Raw genomic sequence first — 24,849 nt, forward strand, 5'->3', positions numbered from 1 at the left:
TAGTGAGGCAGTTGATTATCATTTCTAGCTAGCTGAGCAAAATTAATTTTCTGAAGTTTGAGCTCCCCCTATTGTGTAGTTAAATTATTAAATCCCACACATAGAATATGCATCTATTATGAACAGTGTACTGTGCTTGTGTTTACACGTATAACAAATATAAGTAATTATTGTTCATAGTCCTAAAGAGATTAAATCTCACATCAAGAAAAAGATAAATGCACAAATAATTGTAATACAAAATATTTCAAGAAGACATTGAACGAGAGAAGGAGAAACAAAGTGCTATGAGAAAACATTGCTTCCTGGAGGTGAGAGAGAAGAATAGAGAGAAGAAAGAAAAAAGTGTGATTTAAATGGTACCAGTCATCCAAAAACATAAATACAGCTCTTACCTGCAATTGTTTCAAATGTTTTACTTTCTAAATGAGGCAGGTCCCACACTGATTCTAGGAAGCTATCCAGGAATGGATCATTCATTTTGGATTTAACTTCAAACTCATACAGCAGAAGCAACTTCTCATATATATCATTTGAGAAATCCCCTAAGAAAGAGGCAAAAAAAAAACATTCTCTTTGATTACATTTCATTATTCTCTTTCCTATTGTAGTCTCTCTTCTGGAAAGATTTTCCTATTGAGGAAAATTAATTTTACTTACAATTTGAAGGTTATCCCAGCTTTTGTAGGTGGATTTCTATTTCAAAATCTATAAACTCACCAATACAGTCAGCACCCTGTAATGCATTCATTAGTGTTGCCTACATTTCCTGAAATTATTGTCACAATGCTCCTAAATAGCCTGAAAAGGTCGTGCTGCTATTTCACTCAAGTCCAGTGTTACCTGCCTCACTTTTGAGCTAACCAGAAGATACAGAACTGCATAAACTAACTTTGGTTTTATTTTAAGCAAAGTAGAGTTTCCAAATTATTTCATTTAGTCAGACAGCAATACTTCCATGGGCAGAAACTTGTATCAGGTGGGATATAACCATAGTATGTGAAACAGTTTTCATTTACTAGTGTTAGACGGAACTTGAAAGTTCTGAGATAGAGCTTATATACAATAAACTGTATGTGTCTCAGAACCAAAAAACCAAATAACCTGATTAAAACATGGGCAGACGACCTGAACATTTTTCCAAATAAGAAATACAAATGCCAACAGGCACATGAAAAGATGCTCCACACTGCTAATCATCAGGGAAATGCAAATCAAAACCACAATGAGATATTACCACACACCAGTCAGAATGGCCACTATCCAAAAGACAAGAAATAACAAGTGTTGGTGAGGATGTGAAGAAAAGTGACCCCTCCTACACTGTTGGTGAGAATGTCAATTTGTGCAGCCATTATGGAAAGCAGTATGGAGGTTCCTCAAAAACTTAAAATAGAAATACCATATGACCCAGTAATCTGACTTCTTGGAATTCACCTGAAGAAAACAAAATCCCTGATTTGAAAAGATATATGCATCCCTATGTTCACTGCCACATTATTTACAATAGCCGAGATATGGAAGCAACCAAAGAGTGCATCAATAGCTGAATGGATGAAAATCGTGTGCTACATATACCCAATGGAATATTATTCAGCCATAAAAAGAAAAGAAATCCTCCCATTTGAGACAACATGGATGGAGCTAGAGGGTATTACGCTCAGTGAAATAAGCCAGGCAGAGAAAGACAAATATATGATTTCACTTATATGTGGAATCTAAAATCAAGACCAAAAAAAAAATAGCAGTAGACTCACAGACTCTGAAAAGTGACTGGTGGTAACTATGGGGAAGGGATGGGGTGGGTGGTGGGGAGGGTGAGGGGAATAAAGGAGCACAAAAATCTCAATCATAATATAAGTTGGTCATGGGGATGGAAGTGCAGCAAGAAGAATATAGTTAATGGTTCTGTAACATCTTTCTTTGTTGACAGATAGTAACTGCACTAGTGGGGACGAGGATTTAATAATGTGTGTAACTGCTGAATCACTATGTTGTATACTTGAAACCAACATAATATTGTAAATCAACTATACTTAAAAATACACTTAAAGACTCTATAGCATCTTACTACACTGATGGACAGTGACTACAATGGGGTGTTGGGGGGACTTGATAATATGGGTGAATGTAGTAACCACAATGTTGCTCATGTGCAACCTTCATTAAGATTGTATATCAATAATACCTTAATAAAAAAATAATAAGCCAAAAATTATACTTAAAAATAAATAAGCTGAATGATGTGCATTAATCTTAAACAGACTGATTAATTTTTATACATGTTTAAACCCACGGAACCACTACTCAGATCATAATATAGAACACTTCCAACACTTGTGCCTCTTTCCAGTCAGTATTACCTTAGCAGAGTTCATAACTATCTTGACTTCTGTCACTATTGATTGCTATTACCTACTCTTAAATGTCATTACTACTGTATGGAAATATGACCGACTTCTGAATATTGACTTTTTATACTGTAACTTGTTAAACTCATTTATTAGTCCCAGTAACTTTTTTGTAGATTCTTTGAGATTTTCTATATAGACAATCATGCCACCTGCAAACAGAGATAGTTCTATTTCTTCTTTTCACTCTGTATGTCTTTTTCCATTTTTTATTTGCCTTATTGCACAGGCTAGGACCTCCAGGATGATGCTGACCAGGAACAGCCCAAGTAGATGTTCTTGACTTGTTCCTACCCTTAGAGGGAAAGCATTCAGTCAGTCATCATTAAATATGGTATTGAGTATAGGTTTTGTTTTTGTGGATGCCTTTTATCAGGTTGAGGAACTTCCCTATTATTCCTACTTTGCTGAGAGGTTTATAATAACTTTAATCCTGCCACTTGATCTGTTGATGAGGCAAATTAATTCATTGAATTTATAATATTGAACCTAGGATAAATCTTATTTGGTTATGATCTATTATCCTTTTAATATTTTACTAAATTCAATTTGCTAATATTTCGTTGAGGATCTCTACATCTGTTTTGATAAGGAGTACTGGTCCACTGTTTTATTTTCTTATATTTTGTCTAGAATTAGTATCAAGGTAATACTGAGCTCTAAAATGAGCTGAGAAGTGTACCTTGGTCTTCTTTCTGTAAATTTGTATAAACTGGTATTATGTCTTCTTTAAATGTTTGATTGAATTCCCTAGTGTTTTCTTTGTTAGAAGATTTTTAACAATGAATTCAGTGGGTATAGGACTATTCAGGTTATCTATTTTCTTCTTGAGGAAGCTTTGGTAGTTTGTGAATTTCAAGGCGTTTGTCCATATCAACTAAGCTTTCAAAGTTGTGGGCATAAAGATTCTCATAATATTGTGCTTGATTGGGTTTAATCTGTTAATTTTTTCTAGTTCCATAAGGTGGAGGCTTAGGTTATTTGAGATCTTTCTTTTTCTAATAGAAGCATTGAATTCTGTAATTTTTTTGGTATCATTAATCTACAATTACATGAGGAACATTATGTTTACTAGACTCCCCCCATCACCAAGTGCCCCCCACATACCCCATTACAGTCACTGTCCATCAGCGTAGTAAATTCTGTAATTTTTTTGTCTAAACACTGCTTTAGCTGTATCCTCCAAATATGTATATGATGTGTTTCATTTTCATTCCATTCAAACTATTCCTAATTTTCCTTGTGACTTCCTCTTTGACCCACTGGATTATTTAGAAGTATGTTGTTTAATTTCCAAATATTTGAGGATTTTATGTATATGTTTTTATTCTATATTTATAATTTAATTCCATTATGGTCAGAGAAAATACTTTTCATGATTTCAATACATTTAAATTTTCTGAGGTTTGTTTTATGCTTCAGAAGATGGTCTATAATGACTGAAGTTTCAAGTACATTTGAAAGAAGAGTGTATCCTTCCATTGTTGGGTAGAACATTCTATAATTGTCAATTACATCAAGTTGGTTGATAGTGTTCTTCATGTCTTCTATATCCTTATTGAGTATTTGTTGACTTACTCTATTGATTACTGAGAGGAGTAATGATGTCTTCAACCATATGGATTTGTCTGTTCCTCCTTTCAGTTCCTATCAGTTTTTGATTCACGTATTTTGAAGCTGTTTTTATATATTTAGGATAGTTATGTTGCCTTAACTGACCACTTTTTCATTATGTCTCTCTTTATTCCTAGTAATATTCCTTTTACTAAAGTCTTCTGCCTGATATTAATATAGCCACTCCAGCTTTCTTCTGATTAGTATTTGCATAGTGTACTTTTTTCAATTCCTCTTAACGTATATATATCTTCATATTTAAGTGGGTTTCTTATAGACTCTACATAGCTGAGTCTTTTTTTTAATTCATTGGGATATTCTTAAGTCTTTTAATTGGTGTGTTTACAGCAGGGGTGAGCAAACTACAATATGTGGGCTGGAATCCTGTTTTGCAAATAAAGTTTAGTTGGAACATAGTCATGCCCACTTGTTTAAATATTGTCTGTGTCTGTTTTTCTGCTACCATGGCCAAGTTGAGTAGCTGTGCCTAAGACTGTACGGCCTACTAGCCTAAAATATTTCAAGAAAAGTGTCCTGACCTCTGATTTACACCATTTATATTTAGTGCAATTATTGATACAGTTGGGTATTATTGATTTAATAAAAATGACTCATACTTAGAACAACTAGACAAAAGATCAATAAGGAAATAAAAGACTTGAAGAAGACTGTAAACCAAACTTGACCCAATAAATAGCTATACAACACTCCTCTCAACAGCTGCAGAATATACATTCCTCTCAAGTGCATGTAGAATACTCTCAAGAATAGACCATATGCCAGATCATAAAACAAACCTCAATACACCTCAAAGTATAAAACAACACAAAGTATATTCTGTGACCACAATGGAATGAAATTAGAAATTAATAGAAAATATTCAGGAAATGCACATATATGTATAGTATTTGGCACACTCTTAAACAACCAATAGGTCAAAAAAGAAATCATAAAATACTTTTTGAAATGAGTGAAAATGAAGATACTATACACCAAAACTAACAGGATGCAGTTTAAGTAGAGCTTAGAGGGAATTTTATTTCTATAAATGCCTATATTAGGAAAGAAGAAAGATGTCAAATAAATAATGTAACCTTCCACTTCAGTTAAGAGCAAGCTAAATCCAAACAAGTAGAAGATACAGAATCAGAAAATAGAATAGATAAAATTAATGAAACCAGAAATTGGTTATTTGAAAAGATCGACAAAATTGCCAAACTTTACTGGATTAACCAACACAAAATGAGAGAAGCCTCACTACTATAATCAAAAATGAAAAAGGAGATAACACTAACAACATTAAGGAAAGAAAAAGGACTATAGAGGAATGCTATGAACAACTGTGTGCCAATAAATTAGATAAACTACATTAAATGGACAATTTCCTAGAAAAACAAACCAGTGAAACTGTCTAAAGAAGAAATAGACAATCTGAATTGACCTATAATGGATAAAATACTGAATTAGTAATTTTAAAAACTATAGAAAAAGAAAATTCAAGGCCTAGAAAGCTTCACCACTGGACTATATCAAACATTTAAAGAACTAATACTAATTCTTCACACACTTTAAAAAACCAGAAGGGGATGGAATACTCCACAACTCATTCTATAAGGCCAGTATTACTGTTACTATACCAGATACTAAATATCAGAAAAGATATTACAGACAAATATCTCTTATGAATATAGACACAAAAATCTCCCAAATGAAATTCTACTAAACTGAATCCAGCAACATATCAAAGAATTATACAACATGACCAAGTAGTATTGATCACAGGAATGCATTTAAAAAGTGAAAGCTGGGGGATTAAAGATGGTGGCATGAGAGGTGAAACAGAGAACTCTTCCCAAAACCACATATAATATGAAAATATAATTAATACAACTAATCCTAAAAGAGCAAAAGGGAAGAAGGCTGTGCCAGACTGCATACACATGGAGAACAGAGCAGACCTCATTAAACAGGGTAACCTCATTAAACAGGGTAACGTACCAAAGCCTTGATCCATCAGGACCCAAGCTCTTCCCCCACTCCAGCTTACCAGCGGGAGGAAGAGAAACAGAGCAGGAAGTGGGTGGAAGCCTAGGACTGTTGAAAATCCAGCCCTGGAGATATGTTTTGGGAGCACAAACCTACATTGCATGGTGCTCTGGAGATTAGTGAGGTTGGAAAGCTAAGACAGGCAGAATACTTGGAGAGACTGAGATTCCAGCTGCTTGTGGAGGACAGGGATCCACATCCGGCTGCTCTGGGACAAAGAAAAGGCGGGTGGTCTGAGAGGTTTCTCAGCAGTGAGAGGGCTGCTGAAGCAGTGGGGATTGCATGGAGCTTGCTGCCTAGGAGGAGGGATAGGTGGACAAGGTTGTCTGGGCATGCCCTGACCAGGAGGTTGGGAACTTTCAGGAGCTCCAGGTGCTCCATCCCTCTGGCTGGCTACTCAGCTCTGAGGCCCCCCACCATGATACGCAGCCCGTGGCACATTCCTCCTGAACGGCCAGCACTGGCGTGCAAACCAGCAGTCCATGCCCTGGCATCAAGCCAGCCAGAGGGAGGCCCTGCCTATGGCAGCTACAAACACAAAGCACAGAGGCTTACACCTGTGTGTTCAGACCACTGGTTTTAACAGTGGAAACAGGCACTGCAGGTGGGAAGCAGGGAACAGCTCTTTCCTCCCCCAAGGCAAAAGTGCCAATCCCCTGCAACCACTGAAATCACTCCAGGGGCTTAGCAGCTCCAGAGACTAGAGAGCTTCTGGGCACTAGAGGGCTCCACATACAAATATGAAATGCCAAAGTAACCTGGTTCAAACCAAAATCTCACAAACACCAGAGAAAGGCCCAAGTGAAACCAAACTCATCAATCTTCCTGAAGGAGAGTTCAAAATAAAAATCATAAACATGCTCATGGAGGTACAGAAAAATATTCAAGAACTCAGGGATGAATTTAGGATGGAGATTCAATCATTAAGAAATCCCATATCTGAAATGAAACATACAATGGAGGGATTTAAAAGCAGATTAGAAGTAATAGAAGAGATGGTAAATGGAATAGAAATTGGAAAACAGAAATAAAAAGCAGCTGAGGCACAGAGAGAAAAAAGGATCTCTAAGAATGAAAGAATATTGAGGGAACTGTGTGATCAATCCAAACGGAACAATATTCACATTATAGGGGTACCAGAAGAAGAGAGAGAAAGAGGGATAGAAAGTGTCTTTGAAGAAATAATTCCTGAAAACTTCTCAAATCTGGGGAAGGAAATAGTCTCTCAGACCATGGAGGTGCACAGATTTCCCAACACAAGGGATGCAAGGAAGCCAACACCAAGACATATAATAATTAAAATGGCAAAGATCAAGGATAAGAACAGACTTTTAAAAGCAGCCAGACAGAGAAATAAGATCACATACAAATGAAAACCCATCAGGATATCATCAGACTTTTCAACAGAAACCTTACAGGCCAGAAGGAAGTGGCATGATATATTTCATGCAATGAAACAGAAGGGACTTGAACCAAGAATACTTTACCTGGCAGGATTATCACTTAAGTTTGAAGGGGGGATTAAACAATTCCCAAATAAGCAAAAGCTGAGAGAATTTACCTCCCACAAACCACCTCTACAGTGTATTTTGGAAGGACTGTGATAGATGGAAGTCTTCCTAAGGCTAAATAGCTGTCACCAGAGGAAATGAAACCACAGTAAAGAAGCAAGACAATTAATTAATAAGCAGACACAAAATCATATCAACTACCCCCAAAGTCAAACAAGGTATACACAAAGAGTACAGAATATGATACCTAATATGCAAAGAATGGAGGAGGAAGAAAAAGGAGGAAAAAAAGAACCTATAGGTTGTGTTTGTTATAGCATAATAAGTGAGTTAAATTAGACAGATAGGAAGGGAACTACCCTTGAACCTTTGCTAACCATGATCTAAAGCCTGGAATGGCAATAAGTACATATCTATCAATAATCACCCTAAATATAAATGGTCTGAATATAGCACTCAAAAGACATAGAGTCACTGAATATATAAAAAAGACAAGACCCGTCTATATGCTGCCTACAAGAGACTCACTTCAAACCTGAAGACATACACAGACTGAAAGTAAAGGGATGGAAAAAGATATTTCATGCAACTAACAGGGAGAAAAAGCAGGAGTTTCAGTACTTGTATCAGACAAAATAGACTTCAAAAGAAAGAAAGTAACAAGAGAAAAAGAAGGACATTACATAATGATAAAGGGGTCAGTCCAACAAGAGGATATAACTATTATGAATATCTATGCACCAACACAGGATCACCTACATATGTGAAATAAATACTAACAGAATTAAATGGGAAAAATGAGTGTAATACATTCATTTTAAGAAACTTCAACACACCACTCACTCCAAATGACAGATCCACAAGACAGAAAATAAGTAAGGTGACAGAAGCACTGAACAACATATTAGAACAGATGGATCTAATGGACACCTAGAACACACCATCCAAAAGCAACAGTATACACATTCTTCTCAAGTGCACATGGAACATTTTCAAGAATAGATCATATACTAGGCTGCAAAAAGAGTGTCAGTAAATTAAAAAAGATTGAAATTGTACCAATCAGCTTCTCAGACCACAAAGGTATGAAACTAGAAACAAATTACACAAAGAATATGAAAAATCCCACAAACACATGGAGGCTTAATAAGATGCTCCTAAATAACCAATGGATCAATAACCAAATAAAAGCAGGGATCAAGCAATATATGGATACAAATGACAATAATAATTCAACACCACAAAATCTGTGGAAAGCAGCAAAGGCTGTGCTAGGAGGGAAGTATATTGCACTACAAGCCTACCTCAGGAAAAAAGGACAATCCCATATGAACAGTCTAAGCTCACAATTATTGAAACTAGAAAAAGAACAAATGAGGCCCAAAGTCAGTAGAAGGAGTAACATAATAAAGATTAGAGCAGAAATAAATAAAATCAAGAAGAATAAAACAATAAAAGAACCAAGGAAAGCAGGAGCAGGCCCTTTGAGAAAATAAACAAAATAGATAAACCCCCCACTAGACTTATCAAGAAAGAAAGAGAGTCTACATACATGAACAGAATGAGAAATGAGAAAGAAAAAAATCACTACAGACACCACAGAAACACAAAGAATTATGAGAATACTATGAAAAATTATATGCAAAAAAACTGGATAACCTAGATGAAATAGACAACATTCTAGAAAAATAAAACCTTTCAAGGCTGACCCAAGAAGAAAAAGAAAATCTGAACAGATGAATTACTAGCAAAGAAATTGAACTGGTAATCAAAAAACTACCGAAGAACAAAACTCATGGTTTTACTACTGAATTTTATCAAACATTTAGTGAAGACCTAATACGCATAGTTCTTAAAGTTTTCCAAAAACTAGAAGAGGAAGGAATACTCCCAAACTCATTCTACGAGGCCAGCATCACTCTAATACCAAAACCAGGCAAAGACAACACAAAAAAATAAAATTACAAATATGCTTGATAAACATAGATGCAAAAAATACTTCACAAAAGATTAGCAAACCGAATTAAAAAATACATCAAAAAGATCATCCATCATGATCAAGTAGGATTTATTCCAGGGATGCAAGGATGGTACAACGTTCGAAAATCTATCAACATCATCCACCACATCAACAGAAAGAAGGATAAAACCACATGATCATCTTCATAGATGCTGAAAAAGCATTCGACAAAATTCAACATCCACTCATGATAAAAACTCTCAACAAAATGGGTAGAGAGGGTAATACCTCAACATAATAAAGGCCATATATGACAAACCCACAGCCAATATCATACTTAACAGCGAGAAGCTGAAAGCTTTTCCTTTAAGATTGGGAACAAGACAAGGATGCCCAGTCTCCCCACTTTTACTCAACATAGTTCTGGAGGTCCTAGCCATGGCAATCAGACAACACAATGAAATAAAAGGCATCCAGATTGGCAAGGAAGAAGTTAAACTGTCCCTGTTTGCAGATGACATGATATTGTACATAAAAGACCCTAAAGAATCCACTCCACAACTACTAGATCTAATATCTGAATTCAGCTAAAGTTGCAGGATATGAAATCAATACAGAGAAATCTGTTGCACTCCTATACACTAACGATGAACTAGCAGACAGCGAAATCAGGAAAACAATTCCATTCACAATTGCATCAAAAAGAATAAAATACCTAGGAATAAACCTAATGAAGGAAGTCAAAGACTGATACTCTGAAAACTACAAGACACCCAAGAAAGAAAACATAGGCAAAAATATCGTGAATATAAACATGAGCAGTTTTTTGCTGAATGCATCTCTTGGGCAAGGGAAACAAAATAAAAAATGAACAAATGGGACTACATCAAGCTAAAAAGTACAGGAAAGGACACCATCAGCAACAAAAAGGCATCCTACAGTACTGAAGAATATATTTATAAATGGCACATCTGACAAGTGGTTAACATCCAAAATATATAAAAAACTCACATGCCTCAACCCCCAAAAAGCAAACAATCCTATTAAAAAATGGGTGGAGGTATGAACAGACACTTCTCCAAAGAAGAAATTCAGATAGCCAACAGGAACATGAAAAGATGCTTCACATCACTAATTATCAGGGAAATTCAAATTAAAACCACAATGAGATATCATCTCACACCAGTTAGGATGGCCAACACAGAAAAGACTAGGAACAACAAACGCTGGTGAGGATGCAGAGAAAGGGGAACCCTACTACAGTGCTGGTGGGAATGTAAACTAGTTCAACCACTCTGGTAAGCAATATGAAGGTTCCTCACAAATCTAAAAATAGAAATACCATTTGACCCAGGAATTCCTCTCCCAGGAATTTACCCAAAGGAAACAACTTCTCAGATTCAAAGAGACATATGCACACCTATGTTTATTAAAGCCCTATTAAGAATAGCCAAGATATGGAAGCGACCTAAGTGTCCGTCAGTAGATGAGTGGAGAAAGAATATGTGGTTCGTATACACAATGAAATACTATTCAGCCATAAGAAAACAACAAATCCTACAATTTGCATGTATGGAGCTAGAGGGTATTAGGCTGAGTGAAATAAGTCAGGCTGAGAAAGACAAATACCAAATGACTTCCCTCATTTGTGGAGTATAACAATGAAGCAAAACTGAAGGAACAAAATAGCAGCAGACTCACAGACTCCAAGAAGAGACTAGCGGTTACAAAAGCGGAGAGAGGAGACAAATAGGGACTCTGTGGCATCTTACTACACAGATGGACAGTGACTGCAAAGGGGTATGGGGGGGAACTTGATAATAAGGGTGAATGTAGTAACCACATTGTTTTCCTTCTGAAACATTCATAAGGGTGTATATCAATGATACCTAAAAAAAGTGAAAGCCAATTGATGTAATATACCATATCAATATTATAAGAAACACAAACTACATTATGATCTCAATATAGGGAGAAAAGCATTTGACAAAATCCAACAACCTTTCATGATAAAAACAACTAAACTAGGAATAGAGGGGAACTTCCTCAACCTGATAAAGGGAATCTATGAAAACTCCATAGTCAACAACATGCTTAATGGTGAAAGACTGGATTCTTTTCCTGTAAGATCAAGAACAATACAAGGATGCTCTCTTTGCCACATCTACTGCGAGAATGAAGATCATTCTTAGCAACCAGACTGTCGACATTCTAGAAAATGTCAACATCACTCTAAAGGTATGCACAGTTATTGTGAAGGGCCTCAGAGGAACCCTGTGAAGGGACTTCAATCACATCAATGTAGAGCTCAGTCTCCTTGGAAAGAAAAAGAAGAGGCTCTGGGTTGACAAATAGTGGGGAAATAGAAAGGAACTTGCCACTGCTCACACTATCCGTAGTCATGTACAGAATATGATCAAGGGTGTTATGCTGGGTTGCTGTTACAAGATGTGGTCTGTGTATGCTCACTTCCCCATCAACACTGTTATTCAGGAGAATGGTTTTCTTGTTGAAATTCAAATTCTCTTCAGCGAAAAATACATCTGCAGGGTTTGGAAGAGGCCAGGAGGCATTGCTTGTTCAGTATCTTAAGCCCAGAAAGAAAGAAAAAGTTGATTCTCGATGGAAATGACACTGAACTTGTAAAAAATTCAGCTGTTTTGATTCAGCAAGCCACAACAGTTAAAAATAAGGATATCAGATAATTTTCATATGGTAATTATGTTTTTGAAAAAGGAACAGCGCAGCAGGATGATAAATAAGATGTAACTTATAGAGTTACAGAAACAGCAAGATGCCAGATGATTCCTTAGGCTTATTTGTAGTGTTGTAAAGATGCAATTAAAGCCTTACTGATAATCAATTCCATTTCTGTATACTAGCAATGAGCAAACTGATAATAAGATTAATAAAACAATTCCACTTACAATAGCATGAAAAACAATAACGTACTTAGGAATAAATTAAACAAAAGCAGTGTAGGACTTGTGCACTAAAAACTATAAAACATCATTAAAAGAAATTAAAGAAGGTGTAAAATAAATGGAAAAATACTCCACATTCATGGACTAGAAGATTTAACAATAAGATAGCAATACTCCCCCCAAAATGATCTACAGATTCAACACAGTCCCTAACAGAATTCCAGCTGGCGTTTTTCTTTTTTCAGAAATTGACACGTTGATCTTAAAATACATATGGAAATTCAAGGGATTCAGAATAGCCAAAACAATCTTGAAAAAGAACAAATTTGGAGGACTAATACTTCCTGAATTCAAAACTTACTACAAAACAATGATAACCAAAACAGTGTGGTCCTGACATAAAGATAGATGTATATATCAGTGGGATAGAACGGGCAACCTAGAAATAAAGCCATGTGTCTATGGCCAACTAGTTTTCCATAAGGAAGCTAAAACATATAATGGGGGAAGAATAGTTTTGTTAATAAATGGTTTTGGGACAACCATAGAGAAAAAGAATGAAGAATGTGATCCTTGCCTCTTAGCACGTATGAAAATTAAATCAAAATTATTCAAACACCTAAATGGAAGAGCTAAAATAATAAAATTCTTTAGAAGAAGGGAGGAGCCAAGATGGTCGCATGAGTAGGGAAGTGGAAATCTCCTCCCAAACCATATATATTTTTGGTTGTATAAATACAACAAATACAACTATTCCTAAAAGAGAGATCAGAAGATACAGTACAACAGCTAGGCTACATCTACACCTGTGAGAACCCAGCGCCTCACGAAGGGGGTAAGATACAAGCCGCAGCCCGGTGGGACCTGAGCGCTCCCCCCACCCCAGCCACCCTGGCGGGAGGAGAGGAGTCAGAGCGGGGAGGGAGTGGGAGCCCAGGATGGCTAAATACCCAGGCAAGTCATCTGCACCGGGAGCGCAGACACAGTGCATGGCACACTGGATACTAGGGAAATGGAACAGTAAAACCTGTGAGCGGGTTCCCACAGCCAACGCCCCTAGGACAAAAGAAAAGCGAGTGCTTTTTGAAAGTCTTAAAGGGACAGGAATCTCATAGCTGGATGGAAGCATCCCAGCACAAACAGCTCAGCAGCTGGGAATCCCAGGGAACTCCAGGTGCCCTAACCCCTTGGGTGGCAATGCAGCTCTGAGGCCCCTCAGGGCAATAAACAGCCTCTTGCCCATTCCACTTCCAGCACGGCACCGCCATAGTGGAACAGCAGCCTGAGATCAGCCACGATCAAAGCAGCCATGCAGAGCATCATCCGGAGCAACTAGGGCCAGACTCAGAGGCCCCATCGGCATGCAGATGCCCAGCACAAGCTGCTAAGGGTAGTCATTCTCAAAGAGGGGGGAAGGTGACAGGCAAGCAGGAAGGGACTTTGTTCTCCAAGCTGACACACATGCCAACTGCATATGACTACCTCTATCGCCATGAAAAGGCAGAAGAATTTGACACAGACAAGAAAAACACAGACATGCAATGAGAGGGAACGTGGAGAGATAGATTTTACCAATCTTGCTGAAAAAGAATTCAAATTAAAGGCCATAACCATGCTGATAGAACTTCAGAGAAAAATGCAAAAGCTAATGGATAAAGTTGGGGGAAGAACACAGAAATAAAACAATCTCTGGAAGGACTAAAAGCAGAATGGATAAGGTGCAGGAGGCTGTTAATGGAATAGAAATCAGAGAAATGGAATGCAGAGAAGCTGACACAGAGAGAGATAAAAGGATCTCCAGGAATGAAATAATATTAAGAGAACTATGTGACAAATTCAAAAGGAACAATATCCACATTATAGGGGTATCAGAAGAAGAAGAAGAAGAGAGAAAAAGGGATAGAAAGTGTCTTTGAAGAAATAATTGCTGAAAACTTAAACAAACTGTGGGAGGAAACAGTCTCTCAGACCACGGAAGCACACAGAACTCCCAACAGAAGGGACCAAAGGAGGACAACACAAAGACACATAATAATTAAAATGGCAACGATCAAGGACAAGGACAGAGTATTAAATGCAGCCAGACAGAGAAAAAAGGTCAGCTACAAATGAAAACCCATCATGCTATCATCAGACTTCTCAATGGAAACCTTACAGGCCAGAAGTGAATGGCATGATATATTTAATGCAATGAAACAGAAGGGCCTTGAACCAAGAATACTGTATCCAGCAGAATTATCATTTAAATATGAAGGAGGCATTAAACAATTCCCAGAAAAGCAAAAGTTGAGGGAATTTGTCTCCCACAAACCACCTCTACAGTGTATTCTAGAGGGACTGTTCTAGATAGAAGCACTCCTCAGGCTAACTAGATGTCACCAGAGAAAATAAAATCACACCAAACAAGCAGACCAACCAAATACTAACTAAAGGCAAAAAAATGAAATCAACTACCCACAAAAGCAGTCAAAAGAAACACAAAGGAGCACAAAATACAACACTTGGCATATAAAGAATGCAGGAGGAGGAATAGGAAGGGGGAGAAATAAAGAATCATCAGACTGTGTTTATAATAGCTCAGTAAGTGAGTTAAGTTAGATAGTAAGATAGTAAAGAAGCTAACCTCGAACCTTTGGTAACCACGAATCTGAAGCGAGCAAGAGCAATAAGTACATATCTTTCAATAATCACCCTAAATGTAAATAGACTGAATGCACAATAAAAAGACACAGAGTAAAAGAATGGATAAAAAAGCAAGACCCATAACATACTGCTTATAAGAGACACACCTCAAACCCAAAGACATGCACAGACTAAAAGTCAAGGGATGGAAAAATATATTTCATGTAAACAACAGAGAGAAAAAAGCAGGCGTTGCAGTACTAGTATCAGACAAAATAGACGTCAAAACAAAGAAAGTAACAAGAGATAAAGAAGGACATTACATAATGATAAAGGGCTCAGTCCAACAAGAAGATATAAACATTATAAATACATGTGTACCCAATACAGGAGCACCAACATATGTGAAACAAATGCTAACAGAATTAAAGGAGGAAATAGAATGCAATGTATTCATTTTGGGAGACTTCAACACACCACTCACTCCAAAGGACAGATACACCAGACAGAAAATAAGGAAGGACACGGAGGCACCGAACAACACATTAGAAAAGATGGAACTAACAGACATCTACAGAACCCTACACCCAAAAGCAACAGGATAAACATTCTTCTCAAGAGCACATGGAACTTTCTCCAGAATAGACCACATACTAGGCCACAAAAAGAGCCTTAGTAAATTCAAGAAGAGTGAAATTCTACCAACCAACTTCTCAGACCACAAAGGTATAAAACTAGAAATAAATTGTACAAAGAAAGCAAAAAGGCTCACAAACACATGGAGGCTTAACAACATGCTCCGAAATAATCAATGGATCAATGAACAAATTGAAACAGAGATCAGGCAATATATGGAAACAAATGACAACAAAACACAAAGCCCCAACTACTGTGGGACGCAAAGAAAACAGTTTTAAGAGGAAAGTATATAGCAATCCAGGCATATTTAAAGAAGGATGAACAATCACAAATGAATAGTCTAAAGTCACAATTATCAAAGTTAGAAAAAGAAGAACAAATGAGGCCTAAAGTCAGGAGAAAGAGGGACATAATAAAGATCAGAGAAGAAATAAATAAAATTGAGAAGAATAAAACATATAGAAAAATCAATGAAACCAAGAGATGGTTCTTTGAGAAAATAAACACCATAGATAAGCCTCTAGCCAGACTTATTAAGAGAGAAAGAGAATCTACACACATCAACAGAATCAGAAACGAGAAAGGAAAAATCACGACAGACCCCAGAGAAATACAAAGAATTATTAGAGAATACTATGAAAACCGTTATAGGCTAACAAGCTGGAAAACCTAGAAGAAATAGACAACTTCCTAGAAAAACACAACCTTCCAAGACTGAGCAAGGAAGATACAGAAAATCTAAACAGACCAATTACCAGCAATGAAACTGAACCAGTAATTTAAAAACTACCCAAGAGCAAAACCCCCAGGGCAGATGGATTTACCATGGAATTTCATCAGACATACATAGAAGACATAATACCCATTCTCCTTAAAGTTTTCCAAAAAATAGAAGAGGAGGGAATACTCCCAAACTCATTCTATGAACACAACATCACCCTAACACCAAAACCAGGCAAAGACCCCTCAAAAAAAGAAAATTTACAGACCAATATCCCTGATGAACATAGATGCAAAAATACTCAACAAAATAGTACCAAACCGAATTCAAAAATACATCAAGAGTATCATACACCAGACCAAGTGGGATTCATCCCAGGGATGCAAGGTTAGTAGAACATTTGAAAACCCATCAACATCATCCAGCACATCAACAAAAAGGACAAAAACCACATGATTATCTCCATAGATGCTGAAAAAGCATTCGACAAAATTCAACATCCATTCATGACAAAAACTCTCAACAAAATGGGCACACAGGGAAACTACCTCAATGTAATAAAGGCCATATATGACAAACCAACAGCCAAAATCATACTGAACAGGGAGAAGCTGAAAGCTTTTCCTCTAAGATCAGGAACAAGACAGGGATGACCACTCTCCCCACTATTATTCAACATAGTACTGGAGGTCCTAGCCATGGCAATTAGACAAAACAAAGAAATACAAGGAATCCAGATTGGTAAAGAAGAAGTCAAACTGTCACTATTTGCAGATGACATGATATTGTACATAAAAAACCCTAAAGACTCCACTCCAAAACTACTCAAACTAATATCGGAATTCAGCAAAGTTGCAGGATACAAAATTAACACACAGAAATCTGTGGCTTTCCTACACATTAACAATGAACTAATAGAAAGAGAAATCAGGAAAACAATTCCATTCACAATAGCACCAAAAAGAATAAAATACCTAGGAATAAACTTAACCAAGGAAGTGAAAAACCTATACCCTGAAAACTATAAGACACTCTTAAGCAAAATTAAGGAGGACACTAGCAAATGGAAACTCATCCCATGCTCCTGGCTAGGAAGAATTAATATTGTTCAAATGGCCATCCTGCCCAAAGCAATCTACAGATTCAATGCAATCCCTATCAAATTACCAACAGCATTCTTCAACGAACTGGAACAAATAGTTCAAAAATTCATATGGAAACACCTAAGACGCTGAATAGCCAAAGCAATCCTGAGAAGGAAGAATAAAGTGGGGGGGATCTCGCTCCCCAACTTCAAGCTCTACTACAAAGCCACAGTAATCAATACAATTTGGTATTGGCACAAGAACAGAGCCACAGACCAGTGGAACAGAATAGAAACTCCAGACATTAACCCAAACATACATGGTCAATTAATATACGATAAAGGAGCCATGGACATACAATGGGGAAATGACATCATCTTCAATAGTTGGTGGTGGCAAAACTGGACAGCTACATGTAAGAGAATGAAACTGGATCACTGTCTAACCCTATACACAAAAGTAAATTCGAAATGGATCAAAGACCTGAATGTAAGTCATGAAACCAAAAAACTCTTAGAAAAAAACATAGGCAAAAATCTCATGGACATAAACATGAGTGACTTCCTCATGAACATATCTCCCCGGGCTAGGGAAATGAAGGCAAAAATGAACAAGTGGGACTGTATCAAGCTAAAAAGCTTCTGTACAGTAAAGGACACCATCAATAGAACAAAAAGCTATCCTACAGTATGGGAGAACATATTTATCAATGACAGATCCGATAAAGGGTTGATATCCAAAATATATAAAGAGCTCACACACCTCAACAAACAAGAAGCAAATAACCCAATTAAATAATGGGCAGAGGAGCTGAATAGACAGTTCTCTAAAGAAGAAATCCAGATGGCTAACAGGCACATGAAAAGATGCTCCACATCGCTAATCATCAGAGAAATGCAAATTAAAACCACAATGAGATATCACCTCACACCAGTAAGGATCGCCATCATTGAAAAGACCAACAACAACAAATGTTGGCGAGGTTGTGGAGAAAGGAGAACCCTCCTACACTGCTGGTGGGAATGTAAATTAGTTCAACCATTGTGGAAAGCAGTATGGAGGTTCCTCAGAATGCTCAAAATAGAAATACTATTTGACCCAGGAATTCCACTTCTAGGAATTTATCCTAAGAATGTAGCACTCCAGTTTGAAAAAGAGAGATGTACCCCTATGTTTTTCACTGCACTATTTACAGTAGCCAAGATATGGAAGCAACCTAAATGTCTATCAGTAGATGAATGGATAAAGAAGATGTGGTATATATACACAATGGAATATTACTCAGCCATAAGAAGAAAACAGATCCTACCATTTGCAACAACATGGATGGAGCTAGAGGGTATTATCCTCAATGAAATAAGCCAGGTGGAGAAAGACAAGTACCAAATGATTTCACTCATATGTGGAGTGTAAGTACAAAGAAAAACTGAAGGAACAAAACAGCAGCAGAATCACAGAACCTAAGAATGGAATAACAGTTACCAAAGGGAAAGGGACTGGGGTGGATGGGTGGGAAGGGCGTGATAATGGGTGGGGGAGAAGAAAGGGGACACTACGAATAGCATGTATAATGTGGGCAGAGGCACAGGGAGGGCTGTGCAACACAGAGAAGACAAGTAGTGACTCTACAGCGTCTTAACTACGCTGATGGACAGTGACTGTAATGGGGTTTGTGGGGGGACTTGGTGAAGGGAGGAGCATAATGAACATAATGTTCTTCATGTAATTGTAGATTAATGATACCAAAAAAATTCTTTAGAAGAAAACATAGGAGCAAATATTCATGACTTTGGATTTGGCAGTTGATTCTAAGGTATGATACCAAAAACATGAGCAACAAAAGAAAAATAGAGAAACTATTTTCATTAAAGTTAAAAAAATTTATGCATCAAAGAGCATTACCAAAATAGGGAAAAGGAAACCCACAGAATGGGAGAAAATATTTGCAAGTCATATATCTGATCAGGTACTTGTATCTAGAATATGTAAAAGACTCTTACAATTTAATAATAAAAAAGATAACCCAATTAAAAATTGGGCGAAAAGTCTAAACAGATGTCTCTCCAAAGAGACATACAAATGGTCAATAAACGTATGAAAAGATTCTCAATGGTATTAGTTATCAGGAAAATCAGTCATCAGTAAATCAAAACCAAAACTACACCAGGATATCACTATACATTCACTAGGATTGCTAGAATAAAAAAGTAAGATAATACAAGTATTGGCATGGAGGTGGAGAAATCACAAGCCTCATACACTACTGTTGACAATATAAAATGGTGCAGCCACTTTGGAAACTAGTCTGGAAGATCCTTGAATGATTATACCTATAGTTAACATATATGACCTAGCTATATACCCAGGAGAAACGAAAACATGATCCACACAAAAACTTGCACACAAATGTTTACAGCTGCATTATTTCTAATAGCCAAAAGATGGAAACACTTCAACTATCAACTAATGAATGGATAACATGCAGTATATTCATACAATGGAATATTATTTGACCATAAAAAAGAATAAAGTATTGATACATGCACAACTTGTATGAACCTTGAAAATATGCTAACTGAAAGAAGCCAGTCACAAAAGTCCACATATTATATGATTCAATTTATATGAAATGTCCAACAATGCAAATCTATAGAGACACACAGTAGATTAGTGGTTGCTTAGGATTCTTAAGGGGATAGCAGAGATGGAGGTTTGATATGTAAAGGGCAGGGGTACCTTTCTGAGGCAATGGAATGTTAATGGTTGCATATATCTGTGAATATACTAAAATCTACTGAATTATACACTTTAATATATGAATTGTATGGCATGTGAATGATATCTCAATAAAGCTGTTTTTAGAATTATATTCTGTGTAACATTCATTTGAGCCTGACTTCTTTAGCTTATGACAGTATTTGTGATATTCATCTATATTTTTGTATGTGTCAGAAGTTCATTCCTTTTATTGCTTTGTAGTGTAGTTCATTGCATGAACATACACAATTTATTTATGTTTAGTTTAATAGATACTACCAGTTTTCCAAAGTGGTTGCACCAACTCACATTTTCACCAGCAATTTATCACAGCTCCGGTTGCATCCCATCCTTCATAACACCTGGTATATTAATTGTAGCCATTTTAGTGAGTGTGCACTGATCTCTCATTGTGGTCTTAATCTGAATTTATGATGAGGAATTACGTTGAGCATCTTTTCCTTTGCTTACTGACATCCTCTTTTGTGAAGTTCCTCTTCAGTTCTTTTGACCATTTTTTACTGGGCTGTCTTTTCTTGTTGAGTTTTAAGAGTTTTTAATATATTCTGGAATTTGTCACACTTATGTATTGACATACCTTCTTCCTGTCTATGAATTGCCTTTTCTTATCTCAATGGTATCTTTGACAAACTGAAATTCTCAGTTGTAATTAAATCTACTTTATCAATATTTTCTTTTATAGTTGTTAATTTTTTTATATCTCCAAGGTCATAAAGATATATAGTCTCTTACATTTCTTTGTAGAAACCTTATTGTTGTACCTTTCACCATGATCCATCTCAAATCAATCTTTCCATATGATATGACAGAAGGGTCATGGTTCATTGTTTTCCACATGGATATCTAATTGCTCCAGCACTATTTGTTTAAAAAAGAAAATCTTCCCTGCTGAATAGCACTGGGTACCTTTGTCATAAATAAAATGATCACATGTGAAACTATTTCTGGACTCTCCTTTTGGACACACTATTCTGTGGTGTAAGTCCTTAAACTCATTTTTTCCAAGACTGTTCTTTGCATCTCTATAGAAATTTTAATACAATCTCCTCAATTTCCACAAGTAAATCAGCTGCAATTTTCACTGGGATTATTTTGAATCTATAGATCAAATTGGGAAAATTGACATCTTAACAATATTAAGTTTTCTAGTCTATGAACATGGTCTATATCTTCACTTAGGCCTTTAAAATTTTCTCTAGGCAATGTCTATGTTTTATAGTTTCCAGTGTAGAGGTCTTCTGCATCTTTCACTAAACTGATTACTAGGCATTTGATGGGTTTTGATGCTATTGAAAAAGGTATTTTGAAAGTTCATTTTCCAGTTATTTCTTGCTGGCACACAGAAATATAATTAATTTTGTGTACTGAATTGTATCCAGAAACCATACCAAATTCATTAAAGAAAAACTTTATTTAAAATGAAACATATATGGAAAACCATTGTGTGTGTATTTGTTGTTGCTGAATTCTTGGGATAAACCCTACTTGGTTATGATACATTATCCTTTTCATAAATTGTTGGATTCAATTTTCTAAAAATTTCTTTACTATTTTTGCATCTATTATTTTAAGATACTGACCTGTATTTTTCTTTTTCTGAAATGCCCTCCTCAGAATTTGTCATTAGAGTCATGCTGATCTCATAAAATCAACATAGCACCTCCTTCTCTATTTTCTATAAGAGATATTTTTTATAGGATTGTTATTATTTTTCCAGAAGAATTTATAAAAGTGAAGCAATTTTCTTTGTGGGAAGGTATTTAAAGATAGATTTCTTTAACACATTTGGACTAGCAAAGTACTCTACATAGGATTATTTAGATTCTCTTTGGGGCAGTTTTCTTCAGAATACTTTTTGAAGAAACTTTAGATTCTACATATAAGTGAAATCATATAGCAAATGTTTTTTTCTCTGACTTACTTCACTAAGCATAACTTCATCACAGACGTGTCTGCTGAAACTGTGACCCCTACTAAATTTCTTCAGTGACTCCATGACCCTATAACCAAAGTCCCTACTCACTGCTATTAGGGCTTTGCTTTGTATTATTAGAGTAAGCTTATGCTGCCTGTGAAGCATAATTCAAATGGAATGCTGACAAAAGTGAAGATTTTTAGGAGCAACTTCTACTAAAGATATTAGGGTATCTCCTGATAATTGTTTAATTTCCTTTGGGGAAAATTTCCTAAATTCAGGCTTTCATATCTCTGTGGCTTCAGTCTTGGTCTAAAATGTACATTAGAAAATCCATTCAAGTTTTGTCATTTTGTTTAATGTGCCCATGGCTCAGCTCCAGTTGCCTTTTCTCTTGGCTATTCTCAAAACTATCATCTCTGAGAATTCCTTATTCATTGAGGACTAATCTCTCATCCAAAAGCAACCCATGACTAATTACTAGTTATTAAGCCAAATGGAGGGACCAAGCAAAGACTGCCCACTGAAGGAATAATAAATTAATCCTAGTTTTGGTGTGTACAGATGAACAGAAAAAAATTATTTATAATCCAACATGAGCCTTGATAAATGGTAGCTTCTATATACTACAATTGGATAAATTAGAATGATCCTTCCAGTTCTCACCTGAGATGTCATAATACATAAATATATGATATATGAAAAAATAGACAATCCTCTGCCCTGTCACATGAACTGCATTTCTGCTGGTAGAAAAGCAATGATGGGTTTTGTTTTAAAGTTCTCAGGAGGTTTGCCATGTTTGCCATAACTGTTAAGACTTTCAGTAATGACACTTGATGAATACTTTCGGCCAAGGTTAAAATTACCATCAACAAAATTGAATTGGTAATCAAAAAGTTACATAAGAACAAAACCCCTGGACCAGATAGATGGCTTCACCACTGAATTTTATCAAACATTTAGTGAAGACCTAATAACCATCCTTCTTAAAGTTTTCCAAAAAGTAGAAGAGGAGGGAATACTCCCAAACTCATACTATGAGGCCACCATCACTCTAATACCAAACAGGCAAAGACACCACAAAAAAGAATATTATAGACCAATATCCCTGATGAGCATAGATGCAAAAATACTCAACAAATTAGTAGCAGAGCAAATTGAAAAATACATAAAACAGATCATCCATCAAGATCAAGTAGGATTTATTCCAGGGATGCAAGGATGGTACAATATACGAAAATCCATCAACATCATCTACCACATCAACAAAAAGAATAATAAAAACCACATGATCATCTCCATAGATGCTGAAAAAGCATTCACCAAAACTCAACATCCATTCACGATAAAAACTCTCAACAAAATGAGTATAGAGGGCAAGGATATCAATATACTAAAGGCCATATAAGACAAACCCATAGCCACCACCATAATTAAAAGCAAAAAACTGAAAGCTCTTCCTTTACGATTGGGAACAAGACAAGGTTGCCTGATCTACCCCCTTTTATTCCACGAAACACTGGAGGTCCTAGCCACAGTAATAAGACAACACAAATAAATAAAAGGCATCCAGATTGGTAAGGAAGAGTTAAACTGTCACTGTTTGCAGATGACATGACATTGTACATAAAAAACCCTTAAGAATCCACTAAAACATACTAGAACTAAAAACTGAATGCACCAAATTTGCAGAATACAAAATTAATACACAGAAATCTGTTACATTCCCATATACTAATGATAAACTAGCAGAAAGAGAAATCAGGAAAACAATTCCATTCACAATTGCATCAAAAATAATAAAATCCCTAGGAATAAACCCAACCAAAGAGGTGGAAAATCTATGCCCTGAAAACTACAAGACACTGATGAGAGAAATTAAAGAAGATACCAATAAATGGAAACACATCCCATCCTCATGGATAGGAAGAATTAATATTGTCAAAATGGCCAACCTGCCTAAAGCAATCTATAGATTCAATGAAATCCCTATGAAAATACCAACAGCATTCTTCAATGAACTAGAGAAAATAATTCTAAAATTCATATTGAATGACAAAAGACCCTGAGTAGACAAAGCAATCTGGACAAGGAAGAATAAAGCTGGGGGGATTACACTCCCTGACTTCAAGCTCTACTACAAAGCCACAGTAATCAAGACAATTTGGTACTGGCACAAGCACAGACCCAAAGACCAATGGAACAGACTAAAGAGCCCAGATATAAACCCAAGTATATATGGACAATTAATATACAAAAAAGGAGTCATGGACATACAATGGGGAAATGACAGCCTCTTCAACAGCTGGTGTTGGCAAAACCAGACACCTACATGCAGGAGAAAGAAACTGGATTATTGTCTAACTCCATAACAAAAGTAAACTCGAAATGGATCAAAGACCTGAATGTAAATCATGAAACTCTAAAAATCACAGAAGATAACATAGGCAAAAATCTCCTGAATATTATTATAAGCACCTTTTTCTGAATACATCTTGTCAAGGGAACCAAAAGCAGAAATGAACACATGGGACTACATCAAACTTAAAAGCTTCTGTACAGGAAAGGACACCATCAACAGAACAAAAATGCATCCTATAGTATGGGAGAATATATTTGT

The 24,849-nt window shown here is 36.3% G+C and overlaps 1 protein-coding gene and 1 pseudogene across 1 annotated transcript in view; one reads left to right on the plus strand and one right to left on the minus strand.

Annotated features, from left to right (window-relative positions):
- Positions 1-24,849, minus strand: part of TEX11 (testis expressed 11) — a 382,668-nt gene that overhangs the window by 56,233 nt on the left and 301,586 nt on the right. The window contains exon 25 of the mRNA XM_036898307.2: positions 396-545. Coding sequence (XP_036754202.2) covers positions 396-545 — 150 coding nt within the window. The remainder of the gene's footprint in view (positions 1-395; positions 546-24,849) is intronic.
- LOC118918938 (60S ribosomal protein L9-like) lies at positions 11,718-12,304 on the plus strand (annotated as a pseudogene).

Source organism: Manis pentadactyla, chromosome X (assembly GCF_030020395.1).
Source record: "Manis pentadactyla isolate mManPen7 chromosome X, mManPen7.hap1, whole genome shotgun sequence".
Taxonomy (NCBI): domain Eukaryota; kingdom Metazoa; phylum Chordata; class Mammalia; order Pholidota; family Manidae; genus Manis; species Manis pentadactyla.